Source organism: Marmota marmota, unplaced genomic scaffold (assembly GCF_001458135.2).
Source record: "Marmota marmota marmota unplaced genomic scaffold, marMar, whole genome shotgun sequence".
Classification (NCBI taxonomy): domain Eukaryota; kingdom Metazoa; phylum Chordata; class Mammalia; order Rodentia; family Sciuridae; genus Marmota; species Marmota marmota.
Window position 1 is genome coordinate 39147615 of NW_026000057.1, and position 27415 is coordinate 39175029.

The following is a 27415-nucleotide window of genomic DNA, read 5'->3' on the forward strand; positions in this document are numbered from 1 at the left end:
TTTCCTGGCATTCATATGACAACTATGAAGATTATTTGTGGAAGACCTGAAGAAATTTATTACTGTTATTTTTTGTTAGTTTCCTTTTTCCAAAGATATTTAATAGTGTATGATTTTCAACCATATCTGGAAATAACTATTCATTACATAAGAATACATAAATAGTGGAAAGTATTAAAGGAACTAGTGAATTAACTTATAATTAATAGTCATTTTATTATTATATTTATACTATGGTTTTCCTTAGTCTCCTATCTCCTTTCTGACGACCTAACAAGCACCAGACCTTTTTCTTTCTCTCTCCCCTTCTCTCTCTTTGTTCCTAATGATTTCAAACTTCATGACTAACATATCAAGTAAGTCTGATATACATCTTTGTTTCTTATCACTTTGATTAATCTAGGACAGAGCATAACTGAAGTTGGAATGTTCTGTAATTCACACAGTACCCACTATTGTTATGGTAGGAATCAGTAGAAAACTTTAATCTCAGCTTAGTATAAAGTCCCTCATACTTCTTGAAGAATACCTGAATAAACTATTCAGTCCTTGTGGCTAGGGAATCAGTAGTTGTGTGTTTGTAAGAAGTTATAAACCACTCCAAGAGCAGCCACTATTAACAAAAGTCATAGGGGAATTACTTCATTCACTAAAAGATGAATACTACAACTCTTTAGTATTTTGTGAGCTCTCAATTAACCTGAAGGGAAAAGTCCCTGTGGTATAGTTAAAACATCATGACCTTAGAGTCAGATATTGGTTTGTTTGTATTAATTCAATCAACAAATTCTAATCTTATAATGAATTGTGCTTTGACAGTATGTTAGTGATCTTGGACAAGTTTTCTAGCTATTTATACTGCACTAAAATGTGATAAATCTGTGAACACTAATAGTATCAAATGACTTGAAGGTTACTATATATCCAGTACTAGGATAGATCTTAGGAGTACAGAAATGTATGACGTATTATCCTTTCCTAAAGAAGGAGAGAATATTTAAACTTCGGTCTTCAAGACTCAATGTTCATTTCATATACTGATGATTGTTTTCATATTAAGGGATCCTTCTACCTCTGTTCCCATCATAAGCAGGTGATCTAAGGAATCTACACTGCATTGAAGTTATGACCCTTGAATAGTCAGGAAAAGATGATAGTAGAATGTTAAAGAATGCATCCTCAAAGTTAGAATCAACAAAGTGAATAGAAAGATGTGTTTCGTCAAGAAACTTTTTAAAAACAAATTAGGTTAGATGCTTTTCAGAATATGTTTTAGCAGAGTCTGATTGCTAATGGAGAGTACCATTTTTATTTGATAAAAATAAAATGATTACACATTACTGAGTTGACTTTAAAATAAGACTTCCAGTCAGTATACCAAAATGTTAATAATGGTTATATAGTAATTTTTTAAGAGTTTTTGTTGTTGTTATTTTTCCTGTGTATGATATTTAAATTATAAATAGTTTTATTCAAATTTGAGTTTTTGTTTTAAATTTTAACGAGGAAAAGAACACTCAGTAAACATTTTTTTTAATTTGGCATCTATTACATACCAGATATTGTTCTAGGAGCTGGACACTATTCTAGACACTCTCATTCTTTACTCATGGTTCACCTATGCAAATAACACAAACTTCTAGGAGATTGTGGAAATATGTCAGTCTTTCCATGAACATTATATAGAAATGGCAGGGTCAGATAAAAGACAACTTAGAAAAGAGTAGTAGATGCTCTTTGTTTTTTTTTTTTTTTTTTGCTTCTTAATCCTAATACTGCTAAGAGAATTAAAACAAAAAGATAGGAGATATATATATATATATATCTTATGTTTTATATATGTATATATAAAACATATACATGTTTGTATTATCTGGTAGAAGTACCAACTGAATGGCGAGGATGTGGGGAGAAAGGCACACTCATACATTGCTGGTGGGACTGCAAATTGGTGCAACCAATATGGAAAGCAGTATGGAGATTCCATGGAAAACTTGGAGTGGAACCACCATTTGACCCAGCTATCCCACTTCTTGGTTTATACCCAAAAGACTTAAAAACAGCATACTATAATAACGTAGCCACATCAATGTTTATAGCAGCACGATTCACAATGGTAAAATTGTGGAACCAACCTAGATGCCCTTCAGTAGATGAATGGGTAAAGAAACCATGATATATATACACAGTGGAATATTATTCAGCATTAACAGATAATAAAATTATGGCATTTGCAGGTAAATGGATGGAGTTGGAATATCATGCTAAGTGAAGTAAGCCAATCCCCCAAAACCCAATGCTGAATGTTTTCTCTAATAAGAGGATGCTAATCCATAATGGGGCTAGGGGAGTGGAGCATGGGAGCAATGGAGGAACTTTAGATAGGGCAAAGGGGAGAGAGGGGAAGGGAGAGGGCAGAGAGTAAGAAAGATGGAATGAGATGGACACCATTACCCAAAGTACATGTATTAAGATACCAGAGACATGACAAATTGTGCTCTATATGTGTATTATGAATTGAAATGCATTCTGCTGTCATATATAACAAATTAGAATAAATAAATAAATTTTTAAAAAAGAAATACCAACTGAAAAACTTGGTGAAATTATTCAAAATATGGGATGGAACCATATGTAAAATGAGATTAGCAAAATATTGATAATGATTGAAGCTGGGTAATAGGCCTGTAGACTTAACTTTGCTAATTAAATTTTTAAAAGTATACTTTAAGTTGCCTGCTCTATTAATAGGAAAATCATTTGTTTTTGGAATTTAATCTTAGAATTAAGGTTGAAGGATAAAAGGAAAGAAGAAAAGTAGGAGAGGCATTACAAAATTTAATTGATTTGGTATACAATTATCTGCCTTTGATTTAGTTTGATTTTCTTTGGTTCAGATTCTAATCTCTCTGTGTTTAAAATTTCTCATTATAAAACATTCTGAAAAGAAAGGGGAAATGCCAAAGGTATGGCTCACCCAGGAATCAGGTCTTTATAGAGTCCTGATTTTCCCCTTTTTTGCCTTGGCTAGATGTGCATTCTTCCTCGGCCAGCAGCCCTGCTCCTGATCCAGCCCCTGAGCCTGATCCTGCTCCTGCTCCAGCGCCAGCACCAGCTCCTGCTGCTCCTCAGCCTTCAAAAATGGCTAAGCCTTTTGGCTATGGTTACCCAATTCTTCAGCCTGGTTATCAGAATGCTGCAGCACCACTTAATTCTGGAGTACATCCCAGTAGCCAAGGGTATTCTGCATTTCAGCAGTATCCTCAAGTATGTATATAATCCTCATGTACAGACATTGCATTTCTAAAATTTGTAAAACTTGTCACTTCTAATAAACCCCTGATGATCAAATTTTTAAAAAGGTTAAATCTAGATAAGGACATTCACTCTGATTTTTATTTTCTTGATTGTATCTTTAGTTTTCAGTCTGCAATACACAGGTGTTAATTTTATAGGCAGGGAATTAAAGTGAATGTTAAGTTTTGTTGTTTTTTTTTTAATTCTATATTATTATGCTGGCATTCTCCATAGGAAATGACACAGGAGAATGTGGTTTAGAACTTACTCTAGTCTCTACCCTTCAGTTGAAGAACTCTTTATGGCATAGAACTGACCTGGTGAGAACCTTGGTGCACGCACAAGCTCGTCAGTACATGTGCTCATTGACTGCTGCCAGGACTGACTTTTCTGGAGCCACCTCTGGAAGATCATATTATCTTAATCATATAAGAACAGTAGATATTTCACATTTATTGAGAGGAAATGACATATAGGGAAATGATTGAAATGGTGTAAGCATTTCTACTTATAATAAACCATTGTTAGTAGATTAACCTTATAGAAATTTCATCTTATGGTGAACTAAGAATTAAACTTTGACATAGGAAAATCATTTGTTTTTGGAATTCAATCTTAGAATTAAGGTTGAAGGGTAAAAGGAAAGAAGAAAACTAGGAGAGGCATTGAAAAATTTTATTGATTTGGTATACAGTTATCTGCCTTTGGTTTTGTTAGGTTTTCTTTGGTTCATATGAAACACTGCATATTTCAGTCTCATCTGACTTGTACTGTACGTGAATTCCCATTTGGGATCATAATTTATTATTTATTTCTACACTTTAATGAGGAGAAAACCAAATTTAAAGAAAGGATTGGTTCTTAGAAATGTTGGGCAAGCAGATAAAACTTATTTTGAAATAGTAAGTGGTGTTCCATAATAGCCTTGGGCAAGACTCAGCAAACTATGACCACTGGGCCACATCTGACCTGCCCCCTATTTTTGTAATAACACTTGTATTGGCATACAGCCATGCCCAGTCTTTTGTATAACTATCTATGATTGCTTTGGCGCCATAGTGAATAGAGCAGAGTAGTTGCACCCAAGATTGTGCCTTTCAAAGGTTTACAGTATTTACTGTCCAAGTACTATTAATCCATCTAAGATTTTATTTTGGTATATAATGTAAAGAATCAATCATTCTTTCCTACCCCATCCAAATGGTTATTCCTTAGTTCACTGTCATTTATTTGAAAATCTTCTCTTACTGATTGAATATCCCATCTTTATTTATCTCTTAAATGCTAAACTTGAATCCACTTTTGAGCTTTCCCTTATATACTGTTACTGACCCATGTGGTCTTTTTCCCTTTATCCTTTACAGCTCTATTGAAAACTTTTTTTTTATTATCCAGTTGTTTTTTTCCTTGACTTCAACAGCTTCAGTTACTTTCAACATTTTGCTAGACTTCTTTTCATCTATCTCCCCATTTCCTTTTCTTCCTAAGGACTTTGAAGCTCTTGGGGGAAGGTGGTCATTTTTGCATAACCACAATAACACTATCACAGCCAACAAAATTAATAACTTCTAAATGCCATTTAAAATTCAGTGCGTATTTAAATTTCCCTAGCTATTTTAAAAATACCTTTTCACACTTTGTTTATACAAATCAATATTTGTTTATTTTATTATTTGAACTTGTTTATGTGTCATGCTTTTCATTGTAATTTAAAACATTTCTATTCATGCCTTTGATCTAATGGGAAAACTGGGTCAGTTATCCTATAGAATGTCCCGTATTTTGAACTTGACTCATTGCTTCCTTGTATCATTTAACTTTTCCTCTGATCCATATTTCTGATATTTTTTAGAAGTTAAATCTAATAGTTTCATAATATTTAGGTTTATTACTTCATGTATTTATTCATTTACGTGAGAATATGATATATTTAATGATTTATGCCTCATAATGATATCTGGTTGTACCACTTGTAGTGCTAAGATTAATTAGAGCATCATTTGATGACCTCTTTATCACTGTATTACGCAGTTTATTACATTACGCTTTTACCTATTGGCTTTGTTATCTGTTGATATGTAGGTATTATCTATTCTAGGTGACCATTACCTGAATTATTTCAGGATGGGTGGTAAATAGTGACTTTCCTAAAATTATCATACAGTATGTATTAGCTGGAATTCTGAAGTATATTCACATAATGGAGCACTTGGTACCTGTATAAAGAAATGTGGGAGATCTCTAAATGTAGCCACAGAATTATTGCCAGGACTTTTTCTTGGATTAAAAAAATAGGGCCATAGTTGGAACAGTATATATTAATTTTATATTAATAAATATAAATAATGGCAGGATTAAATAAAAAATAATAATAAATAGTTAACTATAGGTAGAGAGGTTAAAAATGAAATAAAATATCTCTGGATACACTTGATTATGATGTTTTGGCATTAAAATTATATAAATATCTTTACTGAAACTTATTAAGTCAAGAAAGATTAAAAGCAATTCTTAAAGATTAAAAACAACATTATCAAATCAGATACATTTGAGACACAGGAACAGAAAAATTAAGCAAAGCAAAACCCATTGAACACCATTGTATATTTCTATGGCATCATCTCAGTTTTTTAAAAGTGTTAATTGATAAAACTTGAAAACAAGTAAGCATTTATCCTGCCTGTCCATTTCAGCTGTATTCAGGGAAACCACATTCTTGATGTTGAATGGCATGTTTGCTGAAATATTGTTGTGAGACTTAACTTTGCTAATTAGATTTTTAAAAGTATACTTTAAGTTGCCTGCTCTATTAAGTCATTCTGCTGTTCTCAAGACAAATTTAAATTTTCTTACCTTCTTGATTTTTTCTTTTTGTTGAACTCCTATGTCTGGTATATGAAATTTGATTCACATTTGTTCTATTGTTCTTTTGTTTTGTTTTGATTTTGATCTTTCAGCAGTATCCTGGTGTCAACCAGCTGTCCTCTGGTCTAGGAGGGTTGAGTCTTCAGAGTTCTCCACAACCAGAAAGCCTGAGACCTATAAACCTCACTCAGGAGAGGAATGTTTTACCCATGACTCCTGTTTGGCCTCCTGTGCCTAACTTGAACTTAGAACTCAAAAAGCTAAACTGTAGCCCAGAGTAGGTATTCATTTCTTTTATAATCTTTCTTTATGTAATATACCTTAATGAAAACATTGTATGACTTTTAAAAATAGCTGAGCTGATGGCACATGCCTGTAATCTTACCTACTTGAGATTTTTTTTAAATTTTTTAAAAAATATGTATTTATTTTTTTTAGGTGTAGGTGGACACAACACAATGCCTTTATTTTTATGTGGTGCTGAGGATCGAACCCGGGTCCCGCCCACCCTAGGCTAACGCTCTACCGCTGAGCCACAATCCCAGCCCGCTACTTGAGATTTTGAGGCAGGAGGATCACAAGTTCCAGGCCAGCCTGAGTAAATTAGTAAGATCTTGTCTCAAAGTAAAATTTAAATAAAAGTAGGGGTAGGGATGTAGCTCAGTGGCAGAGGATCCTTGGGTTCAATCCCCAGTACTGAAAAAAAGGTAAAAGTAATATGGCATTAACTTCCTGACTGGAAGTTCATGTGGACTTTTTTATTTCACTTTGTATAGAAATAGATGTAAAATTTAGTTTAAATTATCTGAGTTATCTCTTCCTCTTCCCATCTCTGTCTTAAACCTATCCCTTTCCCCCATCATCTTATGTGAGGCAAATTATCTGTTTTAGAATGAAGGGTTTCAGTAATCCAAATGTAACTAGAGTTTTTCTTTTCTTAAATCTCTTTTTCACCACTGTTTGTCAGTACTAACTTCTGATATTTTTTAGTAAGTTGGAATCTTTAAAATTTTATTCCCTTCTTCAGGCTTAGCTTGAAAAGGAAACAGACCTCACTTGTGAAATCCCAAGAATAGATTAGATAAGGTTTATCTCTGATTTTTCTTTTCCTACTCGATATAGAATATGAAGACCATTAACCCCCAGGCTTATTGATCCAGCCTGAATTTAAACTTGAACTTCCTTCATCGAATGTTTCCTTAACTCCTAGAGAAGTTTAGCTGGCAGACTATACATGGCAGCCTCCAAGTCTTGGTGATTTGTCTGTGTGGATAGTCCAACTAGCTCCTGTCTTGGGGCCTCCCAGACCACCTCCTAGATCAGATGTTCTTGCTTCTGAGAATAGGTTATTCCTCTGGCCCAGATCATTTGGGGGGTGGGGGCAGATCATTTTTAGAAGACATCCTCCTGCTCTGGATTTCTTCGCCTCACAAAGTAAGCTCTGATTCACAGAACATCATTGTCTTCTTCCTTGTATTTGGGTTAGGAAAATGAGTTCTCTCTTTTAGAACCATTATTTTCCTTTTCTTAAGGCAGTAGTTTCCAAGCATTGCAGGGGGGGGGGAAAAAACTCCTTTTTCACCAAAGTCTTGTATAGAATTCAAATATTGAAAACAAAGTGAAATTTCTTCGAGAGTTTCCTCGCCTCTCATTCATACCTCATGCTATCACCAACACCCATTAGTGACTAAAGCAGTGCTACAATCTATTCTATAAAAGCATAGGGCATCTTGGATTAGAGACTGACAACAGCTGCCCATCCTTTTGAGTGTAAGCTGCTATCATGGTGATTATGGCCTTGTATTATGAAAGGTTAGGCTTTTCTTAAGTAGATAAATAAAGTATGTATAAGAGATCCCATAGGTAGGGGAGTGGTGTATATGTTTCCTGCTTGGTTATGTGTGTGTGTGTGTGTGTGTGTGTGTGTGTGTTTTTAATATTTCTTATCAAAATAAGAACAAGTAATTGGTAGCACAGGCTTTAAAGTTGGACAAACTTAAGTTCTTACTGAGGTTCCACTAGTAAGTAGGTAGCTACAATACAGTACAACAACTTTTTTAACCTCTCAAAGTCTCAGTATTGTCAACTATAAAACAGGAATACAGGTTAAGTATATCTTATCCAAATACTTGTGGACCCAAGTATTTGCACAGACTTTACTGCTCGAGCGTCCCTAATCCAAAAATTAAATTCTTCAGTATCTGCAACTTTTTAAGCATCATCTTTATTCAAAGTTTCAAATTTTGGAGCATTTTAGAATTCATGTTTTTGGATTAAAAATCTTCAAACCTGTAATAACCTACATATTAAGATAAATCATCAATTCAATAAATATTTACTGAATACCAAGTTAATTAAGCACAAGTCACTGTTTCCATGTATTTGGGATAGAGTTGTAAATAAGCAAAGTTCCTGATCCTCATGGAATTAGAAAACTTACATTAGTGAAACACAGGGTTATGTGAGTGCTAGAGGGTACTTGTCTTAGCTGAGAAGTCTGTAATTAGGTTTTCACAAAGAGATAACATTTGAGTACAGGTCTGCATGGAGACAGCAAGCCACAGGACTTCTGGGAAGATTGTTCCAAGGTGTCCAACCAGCAAAGGAAGTCCTGAAGTGGGAATAAGCTTGGCATTTTTAGAGAACAGGGCTAAGCCTGGAGTAGATAGATCTCTCTACACAATGTTATCTGCTCTTCTTAAATACCTTTTCTGGTTTCCACTGCTACTTACTTCTTTGGCTGTTCCTTTATTGATTCTTTCTCTGTTAACTTTAACTTATAACTCACTAACTTATAAGCAATCATTCTGTGAAGGAAACAGCAGAAGGTAGAGGAAGTCCACAGCCAACCAAGGCAAGTCAGACTAATTGATAGCACTGAAGCTTAAGCCTGTCTCAGAGCAGAGAAAGAAGTCTTTGCTTCTGATATGGGGAATGAAGAGGCAAAGGAGTATTCAGAAACAGTGATAACTTTGATGAGTCCTGTAGTAAGAGTGACAGTCTAGTCAGGTGGAAGGGGGACAGTGAAGCAGGAACAGCATTGTTAGAGACAAAAGAAGTCTGGCTTTTCATTCATGTTTCCTGGAGCTTTTTGTTCATGTCCTACTGGCTAATATAATAGGCCCTCGTTTTTTTGTTTTTTTTTCCTGAATGTGTTTTGCTTTGCCATCATGAAAATGTTGACTCCTTAATTTAGGTCTTTTGACATCTATTACATATATGCCTGTTTAAAGTAATCGGGACCTCCCTGCTTCATTTTAGTTTTTTGCTATACTGGGAATTGAACTCAGTGCCTCACATATGCTAGGCAAGTGCTATATCACCAAGTTATATCTCCAGAACACTGCTTTTAGTTATAATAACATGCTCAAATGATTTTCAGTTATGCCCTTAAATGTTTTTAATTATCCCATCTACTTCATCGTATTTTTTTCCTAACAGCTTATGTCCTCCATGTTGTTTGTTTTTTGCAGTTCATTTCGGTGTACTTTGACAAATATTCCACAGACTCAGGCTTTACTGAATAAAGCTAAGCTTCCCTTAGGATTGTTGTTACATCCCTTCAGAGACCTAACGGTAAAGTGACATATTTTAAAATATTTTGAGTAATGACAAGTGCTTATGTACAAGGTATTCAAATTTTATATTTTCTTAAGAGTTTTCATCATTGTTTATTTGGAGTTCGAAATAATCATTTCTGCCAATTTAAGTCAACAAACATTTTCTGAGCAACTGCTTTGTATCATACCCTAAGCTAAGCCCTGATCACATCATTGACCTTACCCACATGAAGAAACAAATCGTTATATGTAGTACTATAAATACATGTAATTAATCAAATCTATGTGATGTTTTTATTGTGAATACAGTATAAGAAGTGATTCCCTCTTTGTATAGTAAAGTTTTCTATAACTGATGGAAAGTCCCAAGTGTGTTTTGAAAGATTAGTCATTTTGGAAGTAAAAGGCAGATTAAATCTTATGAGTTCTTTATTAAAGTGATTTCCAGTTAGAGAAGAGAACTATATAATTGTTCCAAATTAAGCAAATAATGGGAAAATCTGAACACTTCAGGTTGTGTTGAGTTAAAATTTATGTGTTGTTTAAGTTTCTGCAGTCCATTTGGTTTAATGCATAGCTGGCTAGATTTTTACGTGTGCTTCAGGTATTTCATGCATATGTGTTGTATTTAAATTACATTTTTAAAACCTCAGAAAAAATATTAGCCAGAGACATTTTATTTTTACTTCACAAATTGCATTTCTCCCTCACACTTTTTTACTACTATGATTTTCTACCCCTCCTGTTGCTACAGATTTCTTTTTCTCTCGGTTAATTATCTGCCTATCTAATACTAGATGCTGGAGATACAAAGGTCACTCATCTTCCTTGTGGACCTTACTTTTCTTCTAGGATGTACAGAATGGATCAAAGTGAATAAAAAGTGAGATAATTCTATGTGATAAATACCTTGAATTTATTCATTCAGTAAATACTATTTAATCACCTATGATTACAACCTTTATCTCTAAGCCAAGACAGTCAATTTGCTATATCCATAGATAAGAGTAGTTCTCTAAATACAGATTCCACATATGATATCTTCTGGAAGTGCTTACACTAAAATATTAACGTAATATTCTCTAGTATATAGAATTATCGGTCATTTTTTAATTTTCTCACTTTCAGTTAATTGTATTTCCTGATTTTTTTTCACACCTGATCTGTAGCTACTTATGTAATAAAAATAGCGTATATGGGCTGAACGTGCTGGTACACAACTGTATAATCCCGACTACTTGGGAGACTGAGGCAGGAGGATCACGAGGTCAAGGCCAGCCACAGCAGCATAGTGAGAGACCCAGTCTCAAAATAAAAAATAAAAGGGCTGGGGATATAGCTCAGTGGTAGAGTACCCCTTGGTTCAATCCCAGGTCTGTCTTTCTCTCCCTGCTTCACCCCTCTCCTCTCTCTTTCATATGCATGTACACATATGCACACAACAGTATAAGTGAAAAAATCTTAAATACAAAGATAATGATTTTGTGTAGATTTTTTAAAATTCTGAGTGAAAAATACAAAAGAAATAATAAGTTAATTCAGAGATATAGAATAAGCTATGATCTCTTAATTTATTCCCATTTTCTTAATTTCTACATTGAATATAAAGTTCCTTTCCCAAACTAAGCATAGTATTTTTTAATTTAATGTACATTGTGTTTGGATTCTTGTGGCCTCAGTTCTCATTAGGACTGCTGTCACTGTCCACCAAGCACTGCTTGCCAGCTAGTAGTACCAGGAACAGCCAGACAAAGGCCTTCTTACGTGGTATATGTTTCTTTCTCACTGTTATTTCCTGAGTCTAGCTGATGAACTGTAGCTTGTATTATTTTCTTGGCCAAAGTTTTCTTGTCAGCTAGTTATTTTATCAGATTTGGTGTGACTTTGTTTTCATATTAAGATTTGTGATGAGAGGAGAGAAAACTTGACAGTTGCTTATGTTGCTCAGCTCATCACTGAATGTAATAATACTCTTCAATATAAAACCATACAAAGACACAGTTCGGTTTCTATTCTATGTGTGAGCAGAGCAGTGGGTGTTCTGTTTCTCCCTAGGGTGCTTTTGTTGCTACAACATTTTTATTTTCTTTTCTAGCAATTACCAGTAATAACATCAAATACCATTGTGAGGTGCCGATCTTGTCGAACATACATCAACCCCTTTGTGTCCTTCATTGATCAACGTAGATGGAAATGCAACTTGTGCTATAGAGTTAATGATGGTGAGATTCTTAAAATGTTTCTTAATATTATTCTCAACATTTTAGTCAATTCTCTCATTGCTTTAAAAACAACTTTGATGCTATTTTTTTTAAATAGAGAGAGAGAATTTTTTAATATTTATTTTCAGTTTTCAGTGGATACAACATCTTTATTTTATTTTTATGTGGTGCTGAGGATCGAACCCAGCGCCCTGCGCGTGCCAGGCAAGTGCATTACCGCTTGAGCCACATCCCCAGACTATCATGCTATTTTTAATGGCAAGAATGTGAGCTGGGGCACCTTTACCAGTGTGTGTGGACACTTACATGCATCACGTCTGTTGCCCCCTGTGCTCATATGTTAGGTCTCCCTATGATAATTGCTTTCAAATTGGCATTTCTGATGTTTTCTATGTCATAGAATATAATAAATAAGAAACAAGTCTAAGAAACCAGTTATCTGTGTACTGGTTTCTTCACATGATTTCAGAAAATATGGTTTTGGTGGTTGTTTTTATTAAAGCCAGCTTACAGAATTTATTGTTATCATTAAATGTTCACAGAATTGTTGGCAAACATCCTCAGACAGTGATGATAAAGATGTTTAAATCTAGGCATGTTACTAAATTCATACTGGATTCCTATTTCTTGTTTAGTTCCTGAAGAATTTATGTATAACCCCCTCACTCGATCTTATGGAGAACCTCATAAACGACCAGAAGTTCAGAATTCAACTGTGGAATTCATTGCTTCTTCAGATTACATGGTAACTGTTCCGGGCTAAAATTAGTCATGGGACACAATTATATTGGTCATTTGATTTCTGTTAGGTAAATTTTAAAAATATATATATTTTTAGTTGTAGATGGACATAATACCTTTATTTTACTTATTTATTTTTATGTGGTACTGAGGATCGGAATCCAGGGCCTCACACATGCTAGACAATTGCTCTACCACTGAGCTTCAATCCCAGCCCATGTTTTGTGAATTTTTGTCCAAGTTTTTAATGCATAGTGTTTTTTTAAATAATGGTGAAAGTTTTTACTTAAAAATTAGCAAGTTCTTCCTAAATGTTATTTGATCTCCTAGAAGAATATATTATGCCATTGAAAAACTCTACCTGTTTTTTTAATTATGTTGACTCTATATCTTATTCTTCATTTTCACTTATAAAAATTATTTTTTAACCTAAGTCCTTGCTCTTCTTCTTTGTAATATATTCTTGTTTTTAATATATCTATAATAACTATCTTCTAATCTTAATTGCCTGCAGAAATTCAGATTCATTGTCTGCTAATGGAGGAAGGTGAACAGGAACACTTGATAAGCAGTAAATTCCTGGTGCTTGGCCCATCTTTATTTTTGTCATTTTTATAGTCTTTTATTTTAATTTAGCCTGTGCTGACTTAGGTACAGTTGTCGTGTCTATTTCCATGTAAACTTGCTTATGATTACTTTCAGCTTTTTACCTTTATAATTTAGTATGTTCTGAACTCTATTTTAGGTTTTTAATCTAACTGAAGTGGTGAAGCAAGAAATAAATCTTTAATTTTTGTCATATGATTCATATGACCTTTGGTTGACTTGTTTTTTTTTTAAAGACTTTATGAGTTGGTAGTGTAGTTGGTGGTAGAGCATTTGCCTAGCATGCATGAGGCCTTGGGGTCAAATCCTCAGCACCTCAAAAAAAAGACGTTATTTATCATTTTATAACTTTCCACACCAGTTATTTTTAAGCGTACTCTAAAAAGAGAAAATAGTATAATGAACTATTGTTTACCCGTGACTGAGCTACATTTGTCAACTTTTTGCCAAATATATTTCATTTTTATCCAGCCTACCCCTTCACTTTCCCTAGAGTTTATCATGTTAAATGATAATATCAGATATCATGTCACCCATAAATACATCAGTATATATCTCAATGACAAGAGAAAGCCTTTATAAATATGTATACACAAGGATTTCCTTTATATTTAGCACTTAACCTATGGAATTTGGCCACTACCAGGTGACCTAGTAGTTAGTACTAACAGCAGGTCTTCAGGTTATATTTTAGCCAACATTCCTTATCTGGAATACATTTAAACCATCTATTTAACCATTACAACTCTCTAATCACGCTTAATCTACAAGGAACTTTGCAAGAAGGAATGTCATTTTCATTAGCACATAAGAGCTTATAAATAGCAATCCTATTTGGGTGTTTTTTGGTATAATATACTCAATAGATATTCAGCAGTAATAGTGATTAAAAAAAAGAATAGGTTGTACCCACTAAATAAACTACATTATTTTTTTTCTTTCAGCTTCGTCCTCCTCAACCTGCAGTTTACTTGTTTGTTTTAGATGTATCTCATAATGCAGTGGAAGCTGGGTATTTGACAATTTTGTGCCAGTCACTATTAGAAAACTTAGACAAGTAAGAATATTTTTTTGCTCATAATATCGTGTCTGTAAATAATATGTAAGTGTGAAGTATTTATTACTAATTTAAAGTGTTGTTTTTGTTAACCTTGTATTTTCCTAAAAACAAAGTACTTCCTGTTTACCATAGAATAAGGGTCCTTCTACTTCAGTTATGATGATTTAATGACTTGGTAACCTCAATCATAAAAATTTTAATACTTAGTAAAGAATTTAGATCTTGTCCAGTTTTCCCTCTGACTTAGCTGACCTGAACACTGGTCAAATTCCATAGAATTCCAACACAGAAAGCCTAACTTGGCCAGAATATCAAGAATCTATATGAGACTATTATCAAACATGGCTGAACTGAAAGAACATTATGTTAAGTGATATAAGGCAGGCACTGAAAGATAAATACCACATGATTTCACTCATATTTGGAATATTTAAAAATTGATTTCATATGAGTAGGATGGTGGTTACCAGAGGCTAGGATGTCAGTGGGGTGTGGAGTTGGGATATTTTGGTCTAAAGACACAAAATTTCACTTAGAAGGAGAACATTCAAGAGATTTATCATACAGTATGCTGTCCATATTTGTAACAATATATTATATTCTTGAAAAACACTTAAGAGCAAATCTGAAACATTCTCACCACAAAAATGATATCTTTATGAGGGAATACCTATGTTAATTAACTAGGTTTAGTCAATCCACAATTTAAAATTTAAAAATAAATTTAAAAGATTTTTCAAAGAATCTAGATGAGGAGGGGGGCTGGAGTTGTGGCTCAGTAGTCGAGTGCTTGCCTGGCATGTGAGGCCCTGGGTTCGATCCTCAGCACCACATGAAAATAGGTAAATAAAAACAAAGGTATTATATCCAACTGTAACTAAACAAACAAAAAAATTTAAAAGATAATAATCTAGATGAGAGAAACATACCTATAATTTATGCCTGAGCATGGAATTTTACATTTTTTTTTTTTTTTGTACTTTTAGATGGACAGAATGCCTTTATTTTATTTGTTTATTTGTATGTGGTGCTGAGGATTGAACCCAGGGCCTCACACATGCTAGGAAAGTACTGTGCCACTGAGCTATAGCCCCAGCCCCACATAAGCTATTTTTTATTGCACTAATGTGAGAATGAGTTGAAGAAAAGGGAGGAGGGAACTGATTTTGTGCTAAATATGTTAGGAAACCAGGACAATCCTTTTCGTTTTAGCACATTAGTAAACAACCATGTTGTGGAAATAGGAACAGAGTACAGGCTAAGTAGTTTATATGTGGCTCATAATTCCTTCCTGTGTGTCTACCAATGTTAATTGTGAAGGACTTCCTCAACTAGCTTTAAAAATTATACATTTCTCTGGGAACAAAGTTGTTTGTACATTTCTTTTTCATTCCAATATCCATAAGAGATAATGATTTAAGATTGTTAATGAGAGTGGTACACTACTACAGTGTTTTTTTGTTGTTGTTTGGTTGGTTTTTGTTTTTTTTTATTTTTAGTATTTTTAGTTGTAGATGGACACAATACCTTTACTTAGTTATTTTATCTATTTATGTGATGCTGAGCCTCTAGTCCAGTGCCTCACACATTCGAGGCAAGTGCTCCACCACTGAGTTACAACTCCAGCCCACTACAGTATATCTTTATACATACTTTGTCAGGAGTACAATGGGTAATTCCGAAAAGTTCTCCCCCATCTTTATTTGAACTTGGGAGTCTTTCAAATGCTACAAGTAGACACTATATATTTTTATTATATTTTTATCATTGGTTTAAATGTTTACCTTATTTAATCACAAGGGCTTTTGTTAGAAATAGCTTTAATACCAAGTAGCAAAAGACCACACTGAATAAAAATGTTTGATCTTTTTTAACAAGAAGTTTGTTTTTTTGTTTGTTTGTTTGTTCTTTTTAGATATATGTGATAGTAGAATGTGTTTTGGCATACATACATGGAGTATAACTTGCCATTCTTTTTTTGAGGTGGGAGGTACCCGGGATTGAACTCAGGGGCACTTGACCACTGAGCCACATCCGCAGCCCTATTTTATATTTTATTTAGAGACAGGGTCTCACTGAGTTGTTTAGTGCCTCCCTTTTGCTGAGGCTGGCTTTGAACTCTTGATCCTCCTGCCTCAGCCTCCGAGCCACTGGGATTACAGGTGTGTGCCACCGAACCACGCTCAGCTAACTTCCCATTCTTGTGGTTGTACATGATGTAGAGTTACACTGGTCATGTATTCATACATGAATATAAGAAAGTTATGTCCTATTCATTCTACTGTCTTTCCTATTCTCAACCCTGTAACCTTCCTTTCATTCCCTTTTGTCTAATCCAATGAACTTCTCTTCTTTGCTCCCCTCCCCCATTGTGTGTTAGATTCACATATCAGGGAGAACATTCGGCCTTTGGTTTTTTTGCAACTGGCTTATTTTACCTAGCATGATGGTCTCTAGTTTCATTCATTTACTGTATATACACCACTTTTTTTTAATCCATTCATTTGTTGAAGGGCATATTAGCTATTGTGAAATGAGCTGCTATAAACATTGATGGGACTGCTTCACTGTAGTATGCTGATATTAAGTCCTTTGGGTATATGCTGAGGAGTGGGATAACTGGGTCCAAATGGTGATTCCATTCTAGTAAACACCAAATTTTAATTCCTCTCAAGGATATAATGCTTCTGGAGGTACCACAATACCAGAATTGTTCATGGAGTAATGGAACAAGCTGTCTTCCATCTCCTTGTTCTAGTAATCCACTTAACTATATTGTTCTCAGAAAAGAAAGAGCCACTGACAAAAATGAGTGACTTTATAAATTAAAAGATTACAAAACCAGAAGGATAATATTGACGATAGAAAGTGTTTTAAAAATATTTGCATTTGATTACAATGGAAAATAGAAGACTTAAGAAAATTAGAAAAGAATAGTAAAGGTAATAGGACAGCAACAGTATAGTAACATAGTTTTATAAAGGGTTCTGCAAACATCTTTGAGAAAGAAGAGTTTGATGCTGCAGCAGCTCCTGCTAAACTTCATATATTTTGATTTGGGGGGTGGATCAGCAATCTCCGAGTAACTGATAATAAATGACCCTAAATATAAGTGACCAGAGAAATCTCAAAGAAGTGGAAATTGGTGTTTGGCAACATCATAAATCTTGACTAGTACTGGTAAGCCAAATATGTGCCTTCTGTTCACTGGAATTCTTTTAGCCTACCTTGCAGACTGAGTAGTGTGATTGATCATCTTTAGTAGTAAGAATTCTTCTTGCTTTGAAGCACATTCTAGTTTGGCATCTTATAATATTCAGAAGTATTTTAAAGCATTGCTAAAAGAATAAATTACATAACTGTAGTTAACATAGTTGGTGGTACTTATTGAAATATGCATCTATAAAATGAGGCATCCATCATGGTATTAATAAGGGAAGCTTGACAGATGATGAAATGGTAATTTACTTTTTTATTCCATGGCATTGCCTTTTGAAACATTTCTAATAGAAAAATTTTTAATAATTGATGATAGATAAATGTTTGAATGTTCTTAACTGTGTTTTTTGTTTAAAATTTAGCACATTGAAATCTAATTTGCATTGCACTCAACCTTTTCTTGAAAAGTGTTCTTTTGTCGTTCCACCCTTAAAAGGCTTAAAAAGGATCCAGTGTTGTAATATGTAAACTGAAAAATTATGTTTTCACTTAAAAGAGTATGTTTCAAAGAAAAGTTAGCAAGAAATCTTTACATTTTAAAAATAAATTTATTTTTAGTTTTGGTTTACCCTTTATTTGAATACTAATGTAGTTCAGTTTTCTGAATTATAAATTCTAATCATATAAGTGGTTTCATCTGAAAACAAAATATTTCCTTCTTCCTCTTCTATTTTATGTACGGGTTTAGATTGAGATAATTTTTCTATTGCCTATAAAATTATCCTTAGACATGGCTTACTATTTATTTTTTTAAAAAATAAAATGTTACTGAGCATTTGTCAATTTATCAATAATTTTATCTTTAGGCTTCCTGGAGATTCTCGGACAAGAATAGGATTCATGACCTTTGACAGCACTATTCATTTCTATAATTTACAGGAAGGATTATCACAGCCTCAAATGTTGATTGTATCTGATATTGATGGTAAGCAGTCAGCAAAATTAAAGTGTTTCTAACTACAGGCTTTGAAATGGAGGCTTCTTTAACAGTACATCTTGTCATATGCTATGGAGATAATTTGGTCCATTTTGATACTTGCTTTAAAATGTTTTCTTGAAGCTGGGTACAGTGGTGCATATCTATAATCCCAGCCACTCAGGAGGCTGAGGCAGGAGAATCACAAGTTTGAGGCCAGCCTCAGCATTTCAGTCAGACTTCAAGCAACTTAGCAAGATCTTGTCTCAAATCAAAAAATTTTAAAAAGGCTGGGATGTGTCTTAGTGGTTAAGTGCCCCTGGGTTCAATCCCTGGTACAAAAAAAAAGTTTTCTTGGAAATACTTTAAAGTTTCTTACATATTACTAAATATGTTTTTACATGTGTATATGTATGTATAGTATGTACAGAGTATATGTATTTAATAATGCATTGTTTTATGTTTTCCCTGTAGATGTTTTTCTACCTACTCCAGATAGTTTACTTGTGAATCTCTATGAAAGTAAAGAGGTGAGATTGATTTATTTTCTTAAAACATCAAACTATTTTTGTCATCTCCACTGTTTACTAGATATTAATATTTGTTTACTTGATATATTAATATTAGACAATAAGCATTGGTATGTGACACGTCTATTGACTCTTCTATAGTCCCCGGAGATGTAGGGACACATACCATACTCTGGAATGTTTTGAAGAAGAACATTGCCTTGCCTTCTCAGTAATTCAACGTTTAATCTTTGTTTTCCCAGCTTATAAAAGACTTATTGAATGCATTACCAAATATGTTCACCAATACAAGAGAAACACACAGTGCCCTTGGTCCTGCGCTTCAGGCTGCCTTTAAATTAATGTCTCCAACAGGTGGCCGTGTGTCTGTATTTCAGACACAGTTACCTTCCTTGGGTGCAGGGCTTCTGCAGTCCAGAGAAGATCCTAACCAAAGGTCAAGTACAAAGGTATTTTATGTTTAGTTTCTCTGTTATATCCCCTTGTGTTTTCTACCTATTACAGACTATAATTATTTGTTCTTTATTCTATTTTTCATTTGTAATGGTAATAAGCTAGCAAGAGAGTGGAACTCAAATTATTTTGTGTTGCAGTGCATTCTTCTTATTTGTTTGCAAGCCAAAAATATTTAGAAATCATTTAGTCTAATCTTTTCATTTTACAAATGAGGAAACAGATTAAAGTGTCTTGCCAGAGGTTAAATAACTAATGGTAAAGATGTGGCATGATTTCCTGACTCCTGTGTTCTTTTCTGTTATACAAGGGAAAACTTACTAGATCTGAGTTGCTATAATTTAGCATGCTTATCCTAAAACATTTGTAATTATAAAGATAATACCTATTATTATATAAAACCTGGAAAATAGAGGAATATATAATTAACTAATAATCTCACTAACAAGATTAGCATTGTTAGTACAAACAAATAAGCATAATTGGGCATCATATATAAATACATATTATATTTTTTAGCTGGCCTTTCTCATGAATATTATTTGAGGTTCCTAAAACTCTTAAAAATATATACATCTTGGTAAATGGGAAAGTACTTAATTTAACTATTCAATGGCTGGGTGCCAAGTAATCAGACCTTCCTTTTACACTTTTTTGTTGTAGAATAGCACATAATACTGATTTAACAGTATTTACTCATCAGATTTCTTGAATTTTTAATCTAGCATTCACCACTCAATAACTGTATAAACCTGATAAAGTTATTTGGCTTTTGCCCTAGTTTTCTCATCTGTTAAAGGTAAATCATTAAAACCCTTTGAGAATTGTGTTATGTATAATATATATTTAATTTATGTAAAATCTCTGGCACAGAAAGTCCCTTTTTTTTTTCTCCCCACATTTTTAATGGTGTATTATAGTTGAACATAATGTCGAGCTTTGTTGTTATATATTCTGCATGCACACAGTATAACAATATAATTTGGTCAGTATCACTCCCTAGCACTTCCTCCTTCCTTCTACATCCCCACCCTTGGACCCCATCTTCTACTGCTCTCCCTAGATTTTCATGAGATTCCCCACCCTGACCTTCCACCTTTCTTTTCCTTTTTATGACTGAATAAAACTCCATACATATCACATTTTCTTTATCCATTTATCCTCTTATGGATACTTACGTTAGTTCCATAGTTTGCTTGTTGAGAGTTGCGGTGCTATAAACATGAGTATTCATGTATCACTATAGTATGATGATTTTAATTCTTCAGGGATTAAATACTGAGAAGTGGTATATATAACTGGGTCCTATGGTGGTTCCTTGCCTAGTTTTTTAAGAACCTCTATACTGATTTCCATAGTGGTTGTACTAATTTACAATCCCACCACCAGTGTAAATGTTTTTTTCCCACCACATCACCTGCAGAATTTATTACTGTTTTTGTTCGTGACGACTGCCATTCTGACTGGTGTGAGATGAAATCTCATTGTAGTTTTGATTTGCATTTCCCTAATTGCTAATAATGTTGAACATTTTATATATTAGGTTTATGTCTCCAGGTCACCCATGAAACATAGTAATAAGATTAAGTATCAATACAAGTTAAACATATAGTCTCACTTTTATATAACCTGCATTGGATTTTTTAATTANTATATATATATATATATATATATATATATATATATATATATATATATATATATATATATATTTGTTAGCTATTTGTATCTACAGAACTTTTTATAAATATTAGCTGTTGTTATAGGAAATCTGTGCCACCTGTCTAGACCTTGTTTTTAAAAACTCATTAGTTTGGTAGTGAGGCAGCAGATGTCCTCTTCCTTAATTATAATAGATGCATACAAACATGTGCATAGTTAAAACCCTCTGACTCTTACCTTATGATCTGTTGGCTCAGGTGGTACAACATCTTGGCCCTGCAACTGATTTTTATAAGAAACTTGCTTTGGATTGCTCAGGACAGCAAACTGCGGTGGATTTGTTCCTTTTAAGTTCACAGTATTCTGATCTTGCTTCTCTAGGTAAGAATATGTTGTAATGGTTATCTATTTACCTAAACACTTTAGTATATTATTAAATCCAAACTCTTAGTAAGCTTTCTCAATATTTTTTGGGAAAGCATGTGATTTAGATAAATATGAAGATTATCAGTAAACTTTAAAGCCCCATACAAATATAAAATGCCATTAGTATTTTGTTTATATGATTCCCTTACCATTCTGCTTAACTTTATTGTATATTTTATAAATACTTTTGTTTTCTCAGATTTAAATGTTATTCTTACTTTGACAACTTAAGCTTTCTTATTATTTATATTCCTAATATAGCATCTGTACTACTGTAAATATAAAGATAATATTATTGCTTCTAAAGAAAATACTTTCTGTGTTTCTCTCTAAAGCTTGTATGTCCAAGTATTCTGCAGGGTGCATCTATTATTATCCATCTTTCCACCATACTCACAATCCTTCACAGGCAGAAAAGTTACAAAAAGACCTAAAACGATATCTCACAAGAAAAATTGGATTTGAAGCCGTTATGAGAATAAGGTGTACTAAAGGTATGCATATCAAATTTTGCCTTACATTGCATATATCAAAATGAGTGAGCATTCATATATTGACCACCAGTGATGATGATTATTCATTGTAGAACTTGGTGTTTGATCCACTTGGTTATACACTGTTTTAAGTCAACATATATTTGTGAGTAGCCATTGTGCAGTTTTTTAAGATAATTTGTCTAAGTGGGTAAAAATAATGTTTTGGTTTATTTAGGAAGAACCTAAGAGAAAGTCCATATTGCAAATGATTTGAGGACAATTAGGGGAATAGGGAAGATCTTAAATGAAATCTTTAAGTATCCTTGCCTTTATTAACACATAATTTATGTTTCATTGGTATTTTATGTGATTGTTTACTGACAGGACTATGATCCCTTATTTTAAATCTAAAAGGAGTTGTACAGTAATCCTGAATTATTGAGTTTTATATATTAGGTTTATGTCTCCAGGTCACCCATGAAACATAGTAATAAGATTAAGTATCAATACAAGTTAAACATATAGTCTCACTTTTATATAACCTGCATTGGATTTTTTAATTAGTATTTTAGAGCCTCTGTCAGCACTCCAACCTTACTCCCTAGTTAACCTTTGCTTCAAAATCAGAGGCATCTTTAACTTTAAAACAAAACTAGCTTGAGGTGAAGATACTGGTATTACTTCGTCTTTTTATATCAGGTTTTTCTTTCTTAGGTCTTTCAATGCATACTTTTCATGGAAACTTCTTTGTGCGTTCCACTGATTTGTTATCCCTTGCCAATATCAATCCTGATGCTGGGTTTGCAGTGCAATTGTCAATTGAAGAAAGTTTGACAGATACTTCCTTAGTGTGCTTCCAAACAGCCCTGTTATATACATCAAGCAAAGGTAATGTTATCTGAAATGTTTTCATGTTCTCTTCAGTAGATTGGGGGATAGGGGGGAGATGAATTCAAACTGTGAAGTAGTGGAATTTGCATTAATCCAGTATATGTTCTATTATTTTCTCTCCTTTTTTTAACTCTCCTTTTGAATCTTCAGATAATACCTTTTTTTTTTAATTTGTGGAAAACTTGTAGGATCCTATATGTTTCTCATAAGCACCTCATGCTAAATCCAGTTATGCCATCCTTTGTATTGTTTTGCCCCATAAAATGAACTATGTAGTAATTAAGGCCTTTATTTGTTATTTGACAATCTGCATTTTCTGATATTTTATTTTATTTGTATAATTTGTTGATTTATCTATTTATTTTTGGTATCAGGAATTGAACCTAAGGGTGCTTAATCACTGAATGACATCCCCAACCCTTTTTTTTTCCCCTCTCATTTTTTTATTTTGAGACAGAGTCTTGCTAGATTGCTGAGGCTGGTCTTGAACTTAAGTTCCTTCTACTTCAACCTTCCAAATTACTGGGATTACAGGCATGTGCCACCACACCCAGCTTGTATTGGGAATAATTTAGCATGAGTGACATTAAAATAAAATCAGGCCTAATGTTCAGCTCTGTGCAACATGTAGTATAATGTTCATGATCTACAGACTTGGAGAGTCTTTTAATTTTCTTTAAAACACATTTTTACATTTCAGAATCCTATTGGTAATTTAATATAGTCAAACCAGTATTTGAATAAGATTTTGACCTGTTTGCCTTATTTCTTTCTTAACTTAATGTATTATACAATGACAGTTATTCTTCATTTTCTCTAGGTGAACGCAGAATTAGAGTGCATACACTTTGTTTGCCAGTGGTAAGTTCGCTAGCAGATGTATATGCAGGAGTAGATGTACAAGCTGCCATCTGCCTCCTAGCAAACATGGGTGAGTAGAAAGGGGAGGAGCAGGCAAAATATAGTTTTGTATTCTAAAAACTGGAGCTGAGGGTTTTTTTTTTTTTTAAGCTTTGTACTCTCTCATTTAAAAAGTATGTATTTTGCATTTTCATTTACTTGCAAGAAGAGTAAGACTGTTTTTTAAAAACCTAAATGCCATTCAACTAATGAATGTGTGAATAAACTGATACATCTTTACAATGGAGTATAGCTCAGTATGAAAGGTAATGAACTATCATTACTTAGACTAATAAATAACATGATGATTCTCAGAGACATTATGTTGAGGGAAAGAAGCTAGTCTCAAAAGACCACATCCATATAATTCTATTTACATGACATTCAAAAAGGGAAAATTATCTAGTGGAGAATAGATCAGTAGTTACCAGGACTGGGGACAGGGAGAAGGTTTTACTGCAAAGGTGCCTATAGGGAGATATTTTTAGGGTGATAGAACTCTTGTATATTTTATTGTGGTAGTGATTATATGGCTATGCATTTGACACATAACCACCATAGGACTATAGTCAAAAATAAATTTTACTGTTAGTGAATTTTAAAAATTCATTAGGGAATTAATTTACTACTGAGTGTTGGAACAAATTTTCCTTATTTATAAATTTAGACATAAAAAGAGCCTTGCTATTTTCCATATAGTCCTGGAGAAAACAGTGGTTACTCACTTGAGAAAAATTATAATAGAATTAATTTTTTTTAATATTTATTTTTTTTTAGTTTTCGGCAGACACAACATCTTTGTTTGTATGTGATGCTGAGGATCGAACCCGGGCTGCACGCATGCCAGGCGAGCGTGCTACCCAGCCCCAGAACTAATTATAATAGCACTAAAAGAGTCCCTTCTTTATGTAGTTCTGGGGATTAAACTCAGGCCTTGTGCATGCTGGCAAGTACTCTACCACTGAACTATATATGCTCAGCCTGGGGTCACAATTTTTTTTTTGGAATATTTATTTTTTAGTTGTAGTCAGACACAATACCTTTATCTTATTTATTTTTTTATGTGGTACTAAGGATCAAACCCAGGGCCTCGCACATGCTAGGCGAGTATTCTACTGCTGAGCCACAACCCCATCCCTATCCCTGGGATCACAATTTTTAAAGAGTCATTTTACATGTAGATTTTTAATTATTTATACTATAATTGATTACTTTTCATTGTATTTTATTTTTTTAAGTATTTGGGCACATTTTTAGATTATTTTAATTTAATAGATTATTTTAATAAAATATGTTCTTAGAAGAAAAAGTTTCACATTGATATTTGTCTCTTTAATGTCTATATGAAAACCCAAATTCAGTTGGCCCTCTTTTTTTTTTTAATTGGTTGATCTGAAATGTTTTGCAAAGATCATTAGAGATCACTAGAGATGACTTACAGTATGAAATTTGTATTGGTTGTATAGGGGGAAAAATGCTGTTTTTAACATGTGTTTTCCATTTCAGTAATGGAAACATCTTAAAAGGAACATATGTTCTATAATATCAATAATGTTTAAGTGTTTTTAGATTTAAAAGATTAAAACACAGTCTAAAAGTATCTAGACTTATTCTGATTATCAGATTTACTCAGATTTTAATTCAGAAAAAATGTGTAACGAGGAGATGCTTAAAATGAGAAAACAGATGAAATGCATTTTGTTTGTTTCTTAAATAATGCATAAATACTTTATCTTTTGTAGTGTTTCTTGGAAACTAATGGAATCTAATGATTAAACACCTTTTCTTTTGGGTTGCTTTATAGCTGTGGATCGATCAGTTTCATCAAGTCTGTCAGATGCAAGAGATGCCTTAGTGAATGCTGTAGTGGATTCACTGTCTGCCTATGGCTCTACTGTCTCAAATTTGCAGCACTCTGCATTGATAGCACCTGGCTCCCTCAAGTTGTTTCCTCTCTACGTTTTAGCCCTTCTCAAACAGGTAGCTCTGTATATGTTGTTGTATTTAATGAAGTTTTTAAAAATTCTCAGATACATATGTAAATAGATGAAGTCTAGGTGGTTATAATCTTTTAATACTTAGAGGGTGATGTACTTGAGCATTGGAAGTGTTTCGAAAAAAATAGGGGAAAAATCAATGGAAAATGAAGGCAGACAAATACATTGTGACTCTTGTGAAACCATATACTCTTTCTTTAATATGTGTGAATAGTTTGAAGAATGAAGTGGTCATAGCCAACTCTTAGGAAAGGATCTAATATTTATTGAACATCTTTCCATTGACTCAGTCACTGTAATAGGTGCTGTGTACACATCATTTTTTTAACCTTCACACGATGACAGTATAGGAAAGAGAAGCTAAGTAATTCATTTACATACCTATTAAGTGTCAGAGCTGTCTGATTTGAAAACATACTTCTTCCATTGTCCATAGTATATTTTTCTTTAGTATCTGTCCACTACCTTTATGTTTTCCTTAAAAACCTGTCTTTTTTCTTGTAGAAAGCATTTAGAACGGGTACAAGCACACGCCTGGATGATCGTGTGTATGCCATGTGTCAGATAAAGTCTCAGCCTCTTGTTCATCTAATGAAAATGATTCATCCCAACCTGTATAGGATAGACAGATTGACAGATGAGGTATGCATCTTAGTGCATTTGAAATTGGTAAATTTGAGTATATTTGAGAGTCTATTTTATTGCTAAGATGATAATATATTATTGCAATTTCTTCCATTTCCTTTTTTTCCTATGGTAATAATACATTAAGGGATGGGGTTGTGGCTCAGTGGTAGAGCTCTTGTCTCACATGCATGAAGCACTGGGTTTGGTCTTCACCACAACATAAATAAATAAAATAAAGGTACTATGCCCATCTACAACTTAAAAAAAAGTCTTTAAAAAAAATAATAATGCACTAAATAAGGGACACTAGCTATGGACCTGAATAGGACTCTCAGATGTGAATATGGAGTTTTCAAAAGTATAGGAAATAACTTATTATTACAAAGCAAAGTTACATAATGGATATTTCTATTTATATATTGTAGACATTGGCAGTTTCTGATATGATCAGATTGTGGTATTGATTATGTAGTAAACTAAATCTAGTATCCAACAATAATTTTAATGTGGAAATGTGTAGACTCTTTCTTCCTTGTGTTGAAACTATAGTCTTTGGAATTAGTATTCATCCTAAAATGATACTATGTTACTAAACAAATGTAAAGAAGTAGTTTGCTGTGCAGTCCTGTCAACAACCGTACTATTGATACATCTTGACCCCAAAAGGAGTATAAACAGGACAGATCATTTTATTTATTTTACGTTTTTACTTTTTAAATTTGAATACATTGGGGTGTGTTAATTCTATAGCCAAAGTGGTATTGGTATGATCAATATTTTTGCATCCTAAAATATTCTCAAGTGGGCCCTGGCACGGTGGTGCACATCTGTAATCCCGGCGGCTTGTGAGGCGAAGGCAGGAAGATCATGAGTTCAAAGCCAGCCTCAGCAATTTAGAGAAATGCTAAGCAACTAAAGGAGACCCTGCCTCTAATAAAAAAAAAAAAAAAAAAAAAAAAAAAAAAAA

General features: G+C 33.4%; 1 protein-coding gene across 1 annotated transcript in view; it reads left to right on the plus strand.

The window, feature by feature from the left end:
* Positions 1 to 27415, plus strand: part of Sec24b (SEC24 homolog B, COPII coat complex component) — a gene marked incomplete at its 5' end in the record, with an annotated part of 54920 nt that overhangs the window by 26661 nt on the left and 844 nt on the right. The window contains 15 exons of the mRNA XM_015484393.2: positions 3032 to 3267; positions 6255 to 6439; positions 9636 to 9738; positions 11818 to 11944; positions 12580 to 12689; positions 14236 to 14348; positions 18377 to 18495; positions 18961 to 19016; positions 19259 to 19465; positions 21389 to 21512; positions 21893 to 22051; positions 22748 to 22921; positions 23745 to 23855; positions 25629 to 25804; positions 26326 to 26463. Of these exons, the coding sequence (XP_015339879.2) occupies positions 3032 to 3267; positions 6255 to 6439; positions 9636 to 9738; positions 11818 to 11944; positions 12580 to 12689; positions 14236 to 14348; positions 18377 to 18495; positions 18961 to 19016; positions 19259 to 19465; positions 21389 to 21512; positions 21893 to 22051; positions 22748 to 22921; positions 23745 to 23855; positions 25629 to 25804; positions 26326 to 26463 (2138 nt within the window). The remainder of the gene's footprint in view (positions 1 to 3031; positions 3268 to 6254; positions 6440 to 9635; positions 9739 to 11817; positions 11945 to 12579; positions 12690 to 14235; positions 14349 to 18376; positions 18496 to 18960; positions 19017 to 19258; positions 19466 to 21388; positions 21513 to 21892; positions 22052 to 22747; positions 22922 to 23744; positions 23856 to 25628; positions 25805 to 26325; positions 26464 to 27415) is intronic.